The sequence below is a fragment of the Vidua macroura genome, chromosome 3 (genome assembly GCF_024509145.1).
Source record: "Vidua macroura isolate BioBank_ID:100142 chromosome 3, ASM2450914v1, whole genome shotgun sequence".
Taxonomy (NCBI): Eukaryota; Metazoa; Chordata; class Aves; order Passeriformes; family Viduidae; genus Vidua; species Vidua macroura.
Window position 1 is genome coordinate 48,238,481 of NC_071573.1, and position 14,360 is coordinate 48,252,840.

The 14,360-nt window shown below is 37.0% G+C and overlaps 1 protein-coding gene across 1 annotated transcript in view; it reads right to left on the reverse strand.

The window, feature by feature from the left end:
* Positions 1-4,498: 4,498 nt before the first annotated feature.
* Positions 4,499-14,360, reverse strand: part of TAB2 (TGF-beta activated kinase 1 (MAP3K7) binding protein 2) — a 59,623-nt gene continuing 49,761 nt past the window's right edge. The window contains exons 4-7 of the mRNA XM_053973991.1: positions 10,511-10,671; positions 9,789-9,882; positions 8,393-8,473; positions 4,499-6,545 (exon numbers count right to left, since the gene is read on the reverse strand). Of these exons, the coding sequence (XP_053829966.1) occupies positions 6,400-6,545; positions 8,393-8,473; positions 9,789-9,882; positions 10,511-10,671 (482 nt within the window). The 3' untranslated portion in view covers positions 4,499-6,399. The remainder of the gene's footprint in view (positions 6,546-8,392; positions 8,474-9,788; positions 9,883-10,510; positions 10,672-14,360) is intronic.

Genomic DNA, 14,360 nt, shown 5'->3' on the forward strand with positions numbered 1-14,360 from the left:
TGGACAAACCAAGGGCCAGGCTGGATTGAGCTTTGAGCATCCTGGACTAGTGGAAGTTGTCCCCGCCCATGGCAGAGGGAGCTGGAACTAGATGAGCTTAAAGGTCCCTTCCAACCCAAACCATTCAAAGATTCTTCAATACCTTTGGCCATATTGCCTTTTAAGGCCTAAGAGGTATTTCACGCTTTTTCACTACTGTGCACAAGCTCCCAGTCAGCACCAGCCCCAGAGCAGTGGGATGGGACACAATGCACCCAAACATGTCCTTCTTCCAAACAGCAGCTCCCCAGATGGAGCAACAGTAGCTCTCCATGACATAAAGTAAATACAAACAGCAGCAAAGCTGCAAAAAGATTCTGTAAAAAATCCATCCATCCATCCATCCATCCATCCATCCATCCATCCATCCATCCATCCATCCAATTTTGTTCTACACAGGATATAACCTGTGAAATAGTAAATACTAAAATAAATTTAAAAGCCAAAATAACAATGAAAAAAAGGGCCCCCAACTCACCATCTACAGCTAACTATGAAGTACAGAGTTGCTACCATGAATAAGTAGATTGTAAATGAAATATCTTTTTATATCAGCTGATAAGAGACATTAGGTATGTTTAAACATTGCTTTGCTTGTAATCTTAGATCAACAAAAAACCGCTATAAAACAAATTCTTTAAATAAAGTTTTTGGGAAGATAACTTTTGTAATTAAGTTTTCATTACAAACACACATGCATTCTCTCATCTAAATCATGTTTCCTGTCACCTCATAAGAGCTATCAATATTCGTTAACCTCTATAAAACTCACTTCTAGATTTACCACATGAATTAGGAAACGCCACTTTTACGGGTTTATTGTTGCAGTATGATGGTACAAAGCTAATCCAGAATTAATGATGCACAGGCTATTCTTTCGAGAGTAAAAAGTGTCTCTTTTAAGGAATCAGTGTCCAACCTTGCAAACCATGGAGGCCGAATAACCCCTTTTACATGCAGGCGCCTCTTCCCTGTTGTGGGTAAGCAGCTGTGTACCAGTCAGATAAGGAACTCCAGGAACTCACTTCTCACTGTCCTTTCCTCAGGAAAACCTTGTGAACTTTTCCTTGGCATGTAATGAAATGTGGCAAGCGCAAAACCTCAGCAGACAACGGAGACGTGGCTATCCTGTCAGCAGATGCACAGTGGTGACACCAGCATTTCTCTCACATAATGTCCCAACTTCCTGACTTCAACACACCCTGTCCAGCTCTGAGGTCTTCTGCTTGCCACATTTTATTTTGCATGCTACAGCAGGATGCAAGGAAAGCAACACCACCTGCTTCTGTATACGGAGAACAAAGGGCACAGCATTCCTTAGACCATTTCCTTGCTATCTCCAACACCACATTCCTTAGCCTTGGACCTTCAATCATTTGCAAGGGGAACCTGAATTTAGGTATATCAGTCACAGGCTAATAAGGTCTGCTGATATCTCCTAAGACAAAAAGCACATTAAAATGCTGAATTCTCAGCATCTCCATTTGTTACCATATCAGCTACATCAAAATTATTTTGGTACCACATTCCTGTAAATGGTGTGGAAAAAAAAGCACAGTCACAGAATTCAAAGCCGTAACAATGCGCCCCCTTAAAAAGTGAAACTGGTGTATAAAACAACTTCAAACGCTTTAGTAGTACCCGAATCGAGATGCTACTTTTCGCTTTTAAAATCTGCACTCATGTGTGATATGATAGGGTTTTATTATTTTAAATGAACTCGCACATCATAGGCAGTTTGAACCCCTGCAGATAATTTTGGCTCAAAGTCCTCTCTAAGTACACATGGATATCTGCTAATCAAATCAATAAAGAGAACAGGACACTGGGAAAAATAATCAGCTAAACTCATGCCTGCCGCAGCACTGCACTGGCTGAAGATTGTTATATTTTGATTAAATATTAAAAAGTATTTGCATTTGTGATGAAAGCATAATTATATGCACTGCTGGAAATTAACATGTGTGAAGTCTTGACTGAAGCAAAAATTTCTGAGACTTTTACTCAGTGCTGCCTCTGAAGGTGGCACTGTTTGAGTTCTACTGTAGATGCCATTCATACAGAACTGCTCAAAGAGAAGAACAAATTAAAACTAAAGAATCATATAAAAAAGTCAAATTGAGTCTGATCATATTTTAAATGTTCACCACCACTCCCAATTGCTCCTCTAGCACTTAAGCTTGTTATAGAGCCTGAAGCCCCCAAACATTTCAAAGAAACTCTTCCTATTCTCTCTCAGTACTTTTAAAGTAGTTTACACAAAATATGAACCTCTGGACTACATAAAATCAAAGATTCTTCCTCAAAATTAGCAATAAAATAGCTATTCAAGCAGTCAGGCTTGAAAAAAGAATGCACTGAAATTATTCCACTCTGTGCCAATGAAAGTAATCTAAAGTTTAATTTATATTTGCTGTTCAACTTATCTGGGTATAACAAATATGAGATATCAAATTATTTTCTTGCTAAAGTTAGAATTAAACTTAAGTAATAACTGCTGTGCATTCACAAGCTACACTACATATTCTGTTAACTGTCCTGAAAAGTTTCTGCCATTGCTTTGTAGCAATACTCCCATTTTAGAATACCAAAGGAGTATTGAAAAGAGTAAATAGTAGATTTCAATAGATGTTTATTTTCTAATATTTCTTCTACATCTTTAATTGAGTCTTCCTTTGTGTCCAGGCTCCAATATATATTCAAGTGAGAGGAATTTGACTGAAGAAATATAGTACTGATAAGGACACTTTTCCCCCAGGTATCTACAAAACACGCTGAAAGTAGATGTTTCAAGACCTCAAAACTGATTAAATTCACATAAATAAAGGAAATACACGGATAGGCATTAATACTGACCACACAGTTTTAAAGCCAATTTATCATTAGCTTGAGACTAAAGATACTGAATCTCATGATTAAACTGAATTTCATGGGTGCCACACCTGGCCACACTCCTGGACAACAGAACAGCTTGACTGCTGAGAGACTGCACAAATGTTTTTCTAATACATCTAGAAAGTAGCAAGGTGAACTGAGTCAGTTCCACTGAGCTGATGTCACACAGCAGCCCAGTCAGTACTAGCTCTGTTTTGTTGCTACATTTCTAAAGTTATCCCAATTCTGAAACTTGACCAAGTGACAATCTTAAGCATTCACAAAAAATAAAGAGGAGCATCTCTGAAAGCCAAGAAGGGTACTCCCTTCTTGCACATATGTATTTGAGATCACTGACAAAGACAGTACAGAAAAGTAAAAAGTCATAAATCAGCATCCAATATAAAGTACTGATGTTCACAACACAAAGTTTAACCTTCCTGCAAGTATTTTTTTTTAAATGTTCTGTGAGGAAAAAAATCCAGCAGTGAAATCTAGCTCCAGTTCATCCTTCAAATTGAAGGCCATGACACAGTACATTGATATGCCACTATCTGATGATATATGTGACCTGAAGTATGCTAAGGGCATAAAACTCTTGAAGGGGAAGGTAAAAGTCTGGAATAGACACTGGAGACATCATATCTCTTATCCCACTGTTTCAGGATCAGTTATTGAAAAGGCTGTCCAATACACACTCATGTTGAGCAGATGGCTCTGCACAGCTAGCTGGAACAAGGATGTAAGTTTTTTTTTTTTTTTCCTTCAGAAAATAAACAAGAAGGGAACAAGGGAAAAAATCAATTATGCATTTCATAGAATGAGCAGGATTCCATCTCACCTATTTCTCCAAATATGCTCTTTCCACCCCTCAGTTGACTGAAGTTTCCTCTATAAATTCAGTTGCACCCCTCACTCCAACCACTATTTCTCATATTGCAGATTACAGCACACTAGTTGAATAATATACATTAAGGATTTTTTTTTCTGGATCTGTAATTAATTTTTTTTTAATAGATGTCTCCTGAAGGCCTTTTATACAGCACCAGTATATCTCAGGAAAGCCCAACTCCACATACCAAATATCTGCTTCAACAGGATCCATGTGGGAAAGACATGTCAAGGAACACACCACATCTCACAGCATTTATATCCATAGCACCAAGATACAGTTTAGCCATGTTCATCCTTAAACTTTGCTTATATCAACATAAGTTTGTCATCTGTTACCACAAAGTAGTTGCCCACTTTGGTTTAGAAAAACACTTAAAAAATCATAAACCCCAGAAGCAGGAAGTAAAAAGGGCCTGTGTCTAGCTTATTGCTTTATGAATAAGTGAGTGGGTCTTTGGTCAGAAAACAATCTTGTTCAGTCCAACTTTATGAAATACATTCCTTATGCTCACTGAATTGGAATTAAACAGAGTAACGCATGGCAGGAGAGACAAGGTTCAACAAAACAAATGCTTAAATAAAAACTCTGCTCATAAGAAATCAGCCTACTTTTAATACTGTTAATGCTTATTGTTCCGTTGAGTATTCTGTTGCTCCACAGCATGGAAAAAGCAAACAAATCACAAAAGAAAACATTAGAATATTTTTTTTTAATTTTTATAAATAACTTATCTGTTACAAAGGCAGTTTACCCAGCTAAATCACAAAACCATCAACTCAAGATATCCAAATTAGGTTTTATTAATAAACAGGTAAAAACTGATTTGTCAATCTTCACATAGAACTGCAGATGAAGCTGAAAAACAAGGCCTCATTTTATAAACAAAATGCATTGAATGCAAGTGCTTTGGGTCTACTGCCTAATTACCTGGGATTGACATTTTCTTCCCACATAAAAAAAATGCAAAGCCTTCAAAACAAAGGCCTCTGTGCATTCACATAGATCACTTGTAAAACTCCTAATAAAAGTGTCCACTGGCGGATGTTTACAGTGGGTGACAGTTTACTTTGTCTCTTGCTACATGGTTAGCACTCCCTCCAGCCTCACACTAAGTGCTGCTGCTACATAATTCTTTTCGTGCCGTCTTTCATGCATATTGTACTGGAATTCCATTTTCTTGATCTTGGTTACATACATCCCCGATTATGTGAGTATTTTCCTTAAAAAAATAGATCATCAAAATAAAAGAGATGCTTGAGGTTGCTTCAGTGTTCAAGTCTGTTTGATTTCTCTTTTCCAGCCTTTATTTCAGTTGTCCTAAATATTGCTATCCTTGTTTTCTATAAATATGAGACTTCACCACAAAGTCAGGTTTAGAAACTGGCTGCCAAAACAGGAAAGCATTTAAAGTCCTTGAACAAAGCTGTACGATGCTGTTGCTGTTGATTTTGGCATTTTATGTACTTCCCCAATGGATCTCTCTTCAGGAGTCTGCAAGACACCCAGCAGATGAAGCAAGCTTAACTCGGATGCTGATCTGTTGGTGGGTTGAAAGTTTCCTAGTATAAGGTTTCCTCACACCAGACAAAATGCTCCCTTTGTGTCACCCACCGTAAAACTCAGTGTACAGAGTGAACTATATGCATAACTCTTCCAACTTTTCCTGCACTTTTACCACGCTGCATCTGCAGGTCTTCACAGATCATCAGCATTTACAAGAGCAATGTACAGAACGAGCAGAGGAAAGCTATTTTGTGCATAGTTTCTTACTAATGCTCTTATTTTAAGGCATTGCTTCTCTCAGATAAAAGCTTAAAAAAAGGGACATGATCGTGCTTAATCACTTAAAGGGAAAAAAAGAAAGTTAACAAAAAGACTATTACACTATACATACAGAAGTACAAGAAAATAATAAAGGTGAGGAAAAGAAATCACTTAAAGCAGGCTTTAGAGCTATGTACAGTAGGAAAAGCTTTGGGGTATTTCACTGTGTGTATTGTACAGACAACGCATGCAGTTTTTCCTTTTCATCTTTAGATGTGATTGTACTGATTTCTGGCTTCACAGAGATGTTTTCAGGGAAGACAAGGCAAAGAGTACCACTGATTTGTGAAGTTCTTCCCTTTATCAAAGGCACTATGTGGCAGCAAACAGTTTAAATATTTAAACCTTGTTCCTTTTAAGATCTCCTTTGTGCATGTAGTGTTTCACTGAAAGCTCTGAAAACAAAAACACTAGCACTCTATTCCTTTCCCCTGTCAAAATTCAGTAGTGACATCGGGGCAGAGAAGAGGATGGGCAACACCCAGGCACTGAACACGGTGTGTGTTACTGGTAATACTGTACATGGTTCAGGCAGCTGGCGAGTCTCTCAGCAGATTGCCCTTCAGCCGATCAGCGTCAACTGCCTGTGACACAACTGTGAGGTATTGCTTGCTCTGTGGGCTGATATTTAACAACAGCAAAACACCATCTCATCACACTTTCCATTTTACAAAATCCTATGCATAAATGCTTTTTTTGCCCCCCAACGCCTGGACAATTCCTTGTATGTTTGCTATGGTTTTACAGAAGGTAATGGGCCCGTTGGCTCAGAAATGCCTGGGCATTTCACACTGTTCACAGCGATTTAAGGCCGGATGATTTAAAAAAGTACAGGCGGTACAACTCCACTGAGCTCCCTCATCTTCATCTGTGTCTGGAACAGTCTTTGGTGTTTTCACAATGGACCTCTGATCTGTGACATGGAAGAGATAAGATAAGCAGTTACTAACTGAAAACAGCATGGAAAGAATTTTGAGATTTTTTTTTTCCTGCAACTGAGAACTATCTTGTTCCTCTGAGAACAGCATAGTTATTAAAAGTGACAGAAGCAGCTTTTTACCACCCCCTTGACTACAGCTTGATTGTAGGTCAGCCAAAAGGCTCAAGGTAAAACTAAAAAAATCAAGTTTCCCATCCCTTAACTCTGCTTTCTTCCCTCAGTTCAAAGCTACTGCATAATAAGGAGATAAAATTTGCAAATTAATCAGCACAGGAAACATGGACAAGATTTAGATCTGAGGTCTACAGAGTGGTCTAAAATTCATTATGACAAGAAGTATGTGCATTGTAATCCTTTGATACATTAAACTTTTTATCCTAGAAAGAAGGTAGCAGTTCTTCAAGCCAGCTCAGCAGACAGATGTACTAAAGAAAAACCATTGCCTGGCTCTGTCATGCTAGAGTAATCATCCCAGCCATACCAACACATCGTTTTGCATGATGTGTTAAGACAGCAATCTTCAACTATTTTAAGAGAGAAAAGAAGAAGAGAGAAAAGGAATGAAAAGGATGAAAAGAGAGATGAGTGACTTCTCAAGTTAAGGGTTCCCTGGTTTAGGCAACTGCAAAAGCCCATTATTTCATCTGGAAAACATCTCATCAGGAACTAATCAACGGCAACTGCTGCAAAATTACAGCAAGAACTCCAGAAGTACAACGGTACTGATCACAGTTGCAAGAAGAATTATTTTTGTTCTTTTGTGAACAGCAGTAATTCTGTTTTATGTCAAAGCCTACATGATAGCTAAATTGAAGCTTAAAATGAAATGAAAATTAAAGTTAATGAAGAGCTAAGACACAGCAGAGATACTTTTTTAAAAAGAAAGAAGAAAAGAAAGATAATTGATAGAGGGACTTTAGAGCTTTATAAACCAGTCAGGGATAATTTTGCATTTTTAAGATAGGTTTTACAATGCAGAACTGTCAGAAATCTCTAGGATGAGATTCTGTAACAACAATTACTGCATACTCCAAGGACAATTTAACACACATATCTATATTATGTGGAGAACTTCCAGGTCAGAAAGACTGCACAGAAACACCTGTGGATTATCTCCGTGTTTCATGAGGTGGTCTGCCTAAAGTCATAGTATAATGATGTTCCAAACAATTCATTCTCTGCTTTATTTTAAACACAAGAGATAATTGTTCTGCTTTGTTTGACATTCTGAGAGGGAAAAAAGCAAGTAATGTGCACACTAATGACAAGCAGAGTGTTTAAGAGTGGCTAATATTCAGCAATACTGACTGTCCTACTGCTCTGCATTACTTTCCTGTTCAACTACATTTACCAATAGTCAGAAGAGGCTTTCATATAACTTGTTAATTCAAATTCTAAAGCAGCCACAAATTCCAGTGACAGTAACCAACCAGAGTTGTTGCTACATGTAAGTAAATCTACTCTTCGCTATGGATAATGGTGAAGTCATCTAAGTGAGTTTCACTGGTCCCTAAGGAATGTACCTCATGATCATTTTTAGAGAAAGATGGATGCTTCCATTACATAAACTGCCTTACAATATATTATCCATCTTTAACATAACCCATTTAATATACTTCTCTTTCCTGAAAGTATCAATAGAGAGGAAACAAGAGCAAACAGAAGCATACTTACTGCCAATACAAATAAAATGCAAGGTTTGTATGCTTTTGAAGTAATCTATTTCATAATCAACACTTAAACAAGATTTGTAAATTAGAATTTGATATTACATACAAACCAAGTATTTGTATCAAATCCAAATTTTATCAATACAATACCTTTGGGTTTTGGTGGCACGGGACCAAGAAATCCAATATTATCGTAAAAATTATGAATAGCGCTGGGATTAAAATGTGGTCCTGAAAATAAAAAAAAAAGTGCAGCAGTTTAAAAAAATAAACTTGAGTAGGGAATAATATCAGTTTTTCCTGGTAGTAATTCTGTAACAATACTATTATTCACTTTTCACCTTTTATACCAAGGTGTCAATACAGACCTAACTGAGATATTAGTGATTTCAACAATACACTTTAACAAACTTATTGCCCAAAATATGCAACATACAGTAAAGTCAGAGACAAAATCTAGCAAACTAAACTCCTTTAAAGGTATCTTTTTCTGCTACTCTAAGATCATTTTGTTAGTTAATCTTAGCTGACTTTTTCTAAATTGCAACTATACTCAGAGATATCTTACCTACTATGCAGTGTATTATACATGCTTAGAATTAAAACTCAAAAGGAAGTTCTAAATGCAATTTACTGTAACATGCAAAAAAAAAAAAAAAAAATCACTCACTATTCACTCTATTTAAGGTCATGTTTTTAGTGTAGCATTACACTCAGCACACCTGTCTGCCTTCTCCTGAACTGCAGGAAGATTGTCTGAAGCAGCACTTTGGTAGCTCATGTCCCAGCTGATCTAACAGCTCACTGCTTCTGACAGTGGGAAGTATCAATTCCTTCCCTCTCACTATCTCAGTTCTCCCTTCCTGTGCCTCTCCCTCACATCAGATGCAGCAAGCTTTTCCAGTAATGCAAGTTTTAGCTTGGCTCGTAAACAGAATCAGCTCTGCAAAGGGTCTAAAAAACTAATACAGAGTCAGAGCTCAGTAAATGGCAAGAGAGAGAAGCAGGAAAAGAGAGGCTTTCTTGTTGGCAGTTCTTGAACTGGCTCAGCTGTCTCATCATTTCACCCCTACAACCAAAAGCTGTGTCCTTGCAGACAAGGAAAGCAGAGAGCACACTGGAAGTTACAACCACACTTTATATTTGCTAACTTGAGAGGCTAAATAACAGACAGAGGTGGAAGACAAAAGAGAGAGATGAACACATATGTATAGATGCATAATTCAAAAAACTTACTCTCTTTCTTTGATACTCAGATAATCAGATTTCCCCCCCTAGCATTTAATAAATAAATGGCATCACAAACTTCTCTCTTCTGAGCCAAGTATGAAATAGGAATGACTGTGGAATTAGGAAAATCATATGGCCAATAAAAACAACAGGCTTTAAAGACAGTTACTACCATGGTTTCACTCAAAGCAATGTAATAATTTTTCAAAAAGTGTGTATACCCATCATGTATGACACAGACTTTTTTGAAACATGTAGACAGTGGGAAAAAAAAAATCAACATTTACAGTTACTGATGTACTAAGACATACTGTACCTCTTGCTTGAAAAAGATCAATTTCTTTGGTTAGGCAATCTATGTCTATCTGCAGCTGTCTGTTACAACTTCTTAACTGTTGCATTTCTTCCAGCTGAAAAAATAAATCTGCCTGTTAGACTAATTTTCCCAGTTTATGAACAGTTATCATTCACGCACAGGTAGACAACATTTAATTATTTCAGAAATTATGATAAAAGAATCTTCCCTAATGACCACCTTTCTTTTAATCCAAGCATAATCTTACAAAAAGCTTCCAGATCTACTAAATTGATCTCTCTCATCAGACTTCAGAGCTAACTGAACAACTCCAAACTGCAGTGGGGGCACAGCCAGTGGTCTGCTCCACCAGATCAATGAATGATCACCCAGCACTGAAAACTGGTGCATTAATCGGTTTCTTTGAGCTCAGTATATGCACCAAGACCAAAAAGTACTTGGTGTGATAGCAGTATGAGGATTAACTTATAAAGACTATCAGGTCAAACCTTTTGTGAGTGCCTTTAAAAGCAATATTTCACAAAGAAATTAGCAAACTTCAAGGCTGTGGTTAAATAACACATTTTTAGTCTTTACTCTAAACTCCACTGTTTACCAGCTTAATTCTAGCTATACTGTCTGTCCCCAGTATATTGTCAGTATCTGAATGAGTCTTCCTTCAATTTATTGTGACAGACCACACTTGTGGTTTAGGTTCATACCCTACAGACGTTTCAACTTACTGATGGAATTTGGGAAACAGAATTCGATCTTTTCAGGCGCCTTCGTGTTAGATTATTCTCCATTTCATTGACCTCTGATTTTAGTTTATCCAACTTTTTCTTTTGAACCTCAAGTTCTCGTTGAAGTCGCTCCATCCTGGCCTTCTGGTGTACCAGTAAAGCTGCAATACATAAAGTCCCATTTTATCTACTTTATTATCATTCACATGGTAACATCAGATTAAGATGCAAGTTAGTACTCTTTTGAGAAAAAATGGAAAAAAATACTGCTACAGACTGCTTTTCCAATTTCCTCACAAGAAAATCTCTGCCATAAGACAGAAAGTGCTGTATTTTTGAAAACAGCACAAGCTAACTACAGACAAGCAAATATAAGAAAGCCATACAACATAATAAATGGCCATGCAAAATTTATCTGTAATCTGTAAAAACCTACAAGACTAACTACCCAAAGGTAGGAACAAGTATTTCTTTGTGCATTCATCTTAACCACTGTAAAACAGGTAGTATGAAAAGGATTTCAGACAACTGAAATATGGAGCACTACATATGCTTATTACAATTAGGATTGGATCCAGTGTTCATCACAGTACAAACCATCAAATGAAACCAAACCAGAAATAAGCACACCACTAGCAAACTATGATATTTGACAAAAGCTGGATTTTATGTCACTTTACCCCTAAACTGTGGTGCAGAACCATTAGGTCAGCTTCTAATTTCTAACACTGGTTACTATTTGTAAAACAAAAGGCACAAGGAAACCTAATTTAGAAACAATGAAGTTAGCAAAACTTCACAGTTTTAAACCACAGTTTTTTAAAGGTATAAAGCATATAAGTAGCAGATGACACAAATTCATGCAATCTAATGAGTTTATTTCACTGAAGGTAGATTTATTATTAAACATCATCACAAAAGCAGATACCACAGCTCAAAGTAATAATCACCTTCTATAAAAATGCATTTAATTAAATAAACCAAAGAATCATTTTAACTTCTGCACAGCCATTCATTCATCCATTAAACTAGTAATTCATATAAACTGTGATCATTTTCACAGACTATGAATACTTTTATATCACCCGGGAAATGATAAAGAAGTAGCAATAACAAGGTATTTTAAAAAGATTGAATTTGCCTCACAAAGTCTTTAAACCAAACTGTAGCTGGAACATGATGCTTAATTCCTCACAATTTCTTCAGGTACCAAAAAATTAGAAGCACTCAAATCTGGTTGCCTAGGTTTCCCAATAGTAGCAGAGGAAAAAAAAAAAAAACCAAAAAAAACCTATCAGAAAGATGGAACGCTCCACGTCTCTGGCAAGCAGAACTGTCTTCTCCTGCAGATCTTGCCTGCTCATTCATTCATTCACACATTGCATTTTGTCTTCCAGAGGTTCTTTAAAAGGAGGAACCATGCCAAACTATTTTTGAACAGTGTTACAGACTGTACTGAGATCCAGCCTAGGCTTTTGAGCCACAAATGTTCACAAGATACTGAAATGACACCTAGCTTCTGCTACATTTTGTTCAAATCTCAAATCGGTGACATTTTCATAAACAGACACCTTTACTTTGGGTCACAGTAGTGGCACTACAGTAAAAATTGCAGCTGTGCTCACACGTAAAATAAAAATGTAGTAACTGAAATCTCAGTATAAAGATTTTTGTTGAAGACTAGGAATTATCAGGTAAGTAATCTCAACAGACAGCCTCTCCTCTTGAAAAGTCTTTTACAAACAGCAAATGAAGCTGCAAGTCTAAAAAAAGGAAATCAAAGACTACTTTGCCTCTACTCCTGCAGAGACTGTACAAGCCCATTTTCTTTTTACATTCTATTTCCACTTTTACACAGTCTCTTCTGTTTTCATTACCTCGGTAAGACTGCTGAGGCAACACAGCTATGCTCTACTGCCTAGACCTCTTCAGACCTGTCAAGCTGTGGATGCAAGCTGCTGGTGAGTAGCCAGTGCTGCTGGATGTGGTAGGTGAGGAGCACTGTTACCAGAATATCAGGCTGTATGGCATGGCATGGCCTCAAGAGTTCGACACAATGACCAAGACTTCACCTGTGCATCCCTCATCTCCTTTTTTAAGCTACTCTTGAAAAAAACCCACGATTTCTCATTTCAGTGTTCTCCCACTTGTGAGGTTTAGAAATTCAGCTGTCAGTATGGAACTGCACAAGAAGGAGAAGGCACTGATGGATGCTCACAGCATTAACTACATGCTTTTCATTTTTATGTCATGTCTGGAAAGTTATGCAATTTATTCTCCTAGGAACTTTGTGACTACCATCTGACAATTTCAAATCCCAACAGATTTTAAAAACACACATTAAAAATTACCATTGTGATTAAAGAAGAATCACTTGATACCACTGTGCTATCCTTCTACTATTAAAAGTAACTTTGATAAGGAACTTGAAAGAGATTGGTTTAAGTGGAGACTTTCATGTACAATTTGGTAATTTTGCTTTAATATCAATTTGGTAGCTGCAGGAAAACAATGGTGGGGGGAGGACAAAACTTTTCTTGTATTTCAGTGTTGTATTTATGAATGGAAATCAGCAATTTAAGTATTCAGCTCCCTCTAGTGTTGCTCAGAGCAACTGAAAACGTTCAGAAAAACACGGCAGTTCAACTTCTTAATCAAGTGCAAACAGGGTATTTGGCACATTTAGATTTTACACTTCTGCAGTTTGCATTCAGCAGAGCGCAGTACATTTCAATGCTCTGGCAGATGCCACTGTTTCCTCTGACATCCAAAGTGCACATTTTTCACATAAAAGCTGTATATCATTATAATAACAGGAAGGAGCATAAAAGTCTGGAGGACGAAAGTTCACTCTTCCTCTCCTAGAGACCTTCTCAGTCAGGCACTAAGTATACCTTTACTTTTGAAAATGTATGCATAATTGTTTTCTCAAAGAGTCTGTGAATGTGAATTTAGTGTCTTTTGCTATTTTAAGTGTTTCTAAGATAAATTCTAATCTAGGAATACAACGATTTCACCCTACCCTATAGACTTGAATCGCTTAGTTTGTCAGATATGGAGGGGATTTCTGGCAATGCAATTACACTGTGGCAGGAGGTTCATGAGAGTCTCAAAACACACTTATGCTTGTGCATGTTTTCAAAACTGTATTTGAAGCTGCACAGAATTCAGTCATGTGATATGCAACTTCAATAGTTCAAACTGATTTTTTTTGTTCTCTCTTTACCTAATTTTTTAAAAAGAGCATCACTGAAGAGCAGGGATAAGGATAGACAGAGCCGAATATAAGGTGGTGTTTTTTTTTAGACCACACGAGGCAACGCACTCAGAGCCTCTTGGCACATAGGCCACAGCTGTATCTCATTCAAGTCTTTTTTCTTAAACATCTACAAGGACTGGCTAAGAATTAAAAAAAAAATGTTTCCTGCAGCTTTTATTTATTTTTTTAAGTTTTAAAGAGTTCCAAGAAACCAAAGCAAGAGCTGTGCAAAATGTTAATTTACTAATCTAGTTTATCAATTCATTTATTTACATTAAAAACACAGTGGCAAGAATTGCTAAGCAAACATGCATTCACATATATAACTATAGTTGGTACCAATGATTCACCCAACTTTGCACACCATCCTCTTTCAAGTTAAAGAAAATAATATGAAAACATCAGACAGTCAAAGCCATGTAATATTTAAACAAAGGACTTAAGTTCCCTAGTAAGAAAACATCTACCTAGTGATTTTATTACACAATTATGTATTTTCTTGATGGGATGCCTTTCCATTACACAGATGGAAAGCTATACGCAGAATGTGCAATTACTAAATAACTGTTCAGCCTCACTACTCATCACATG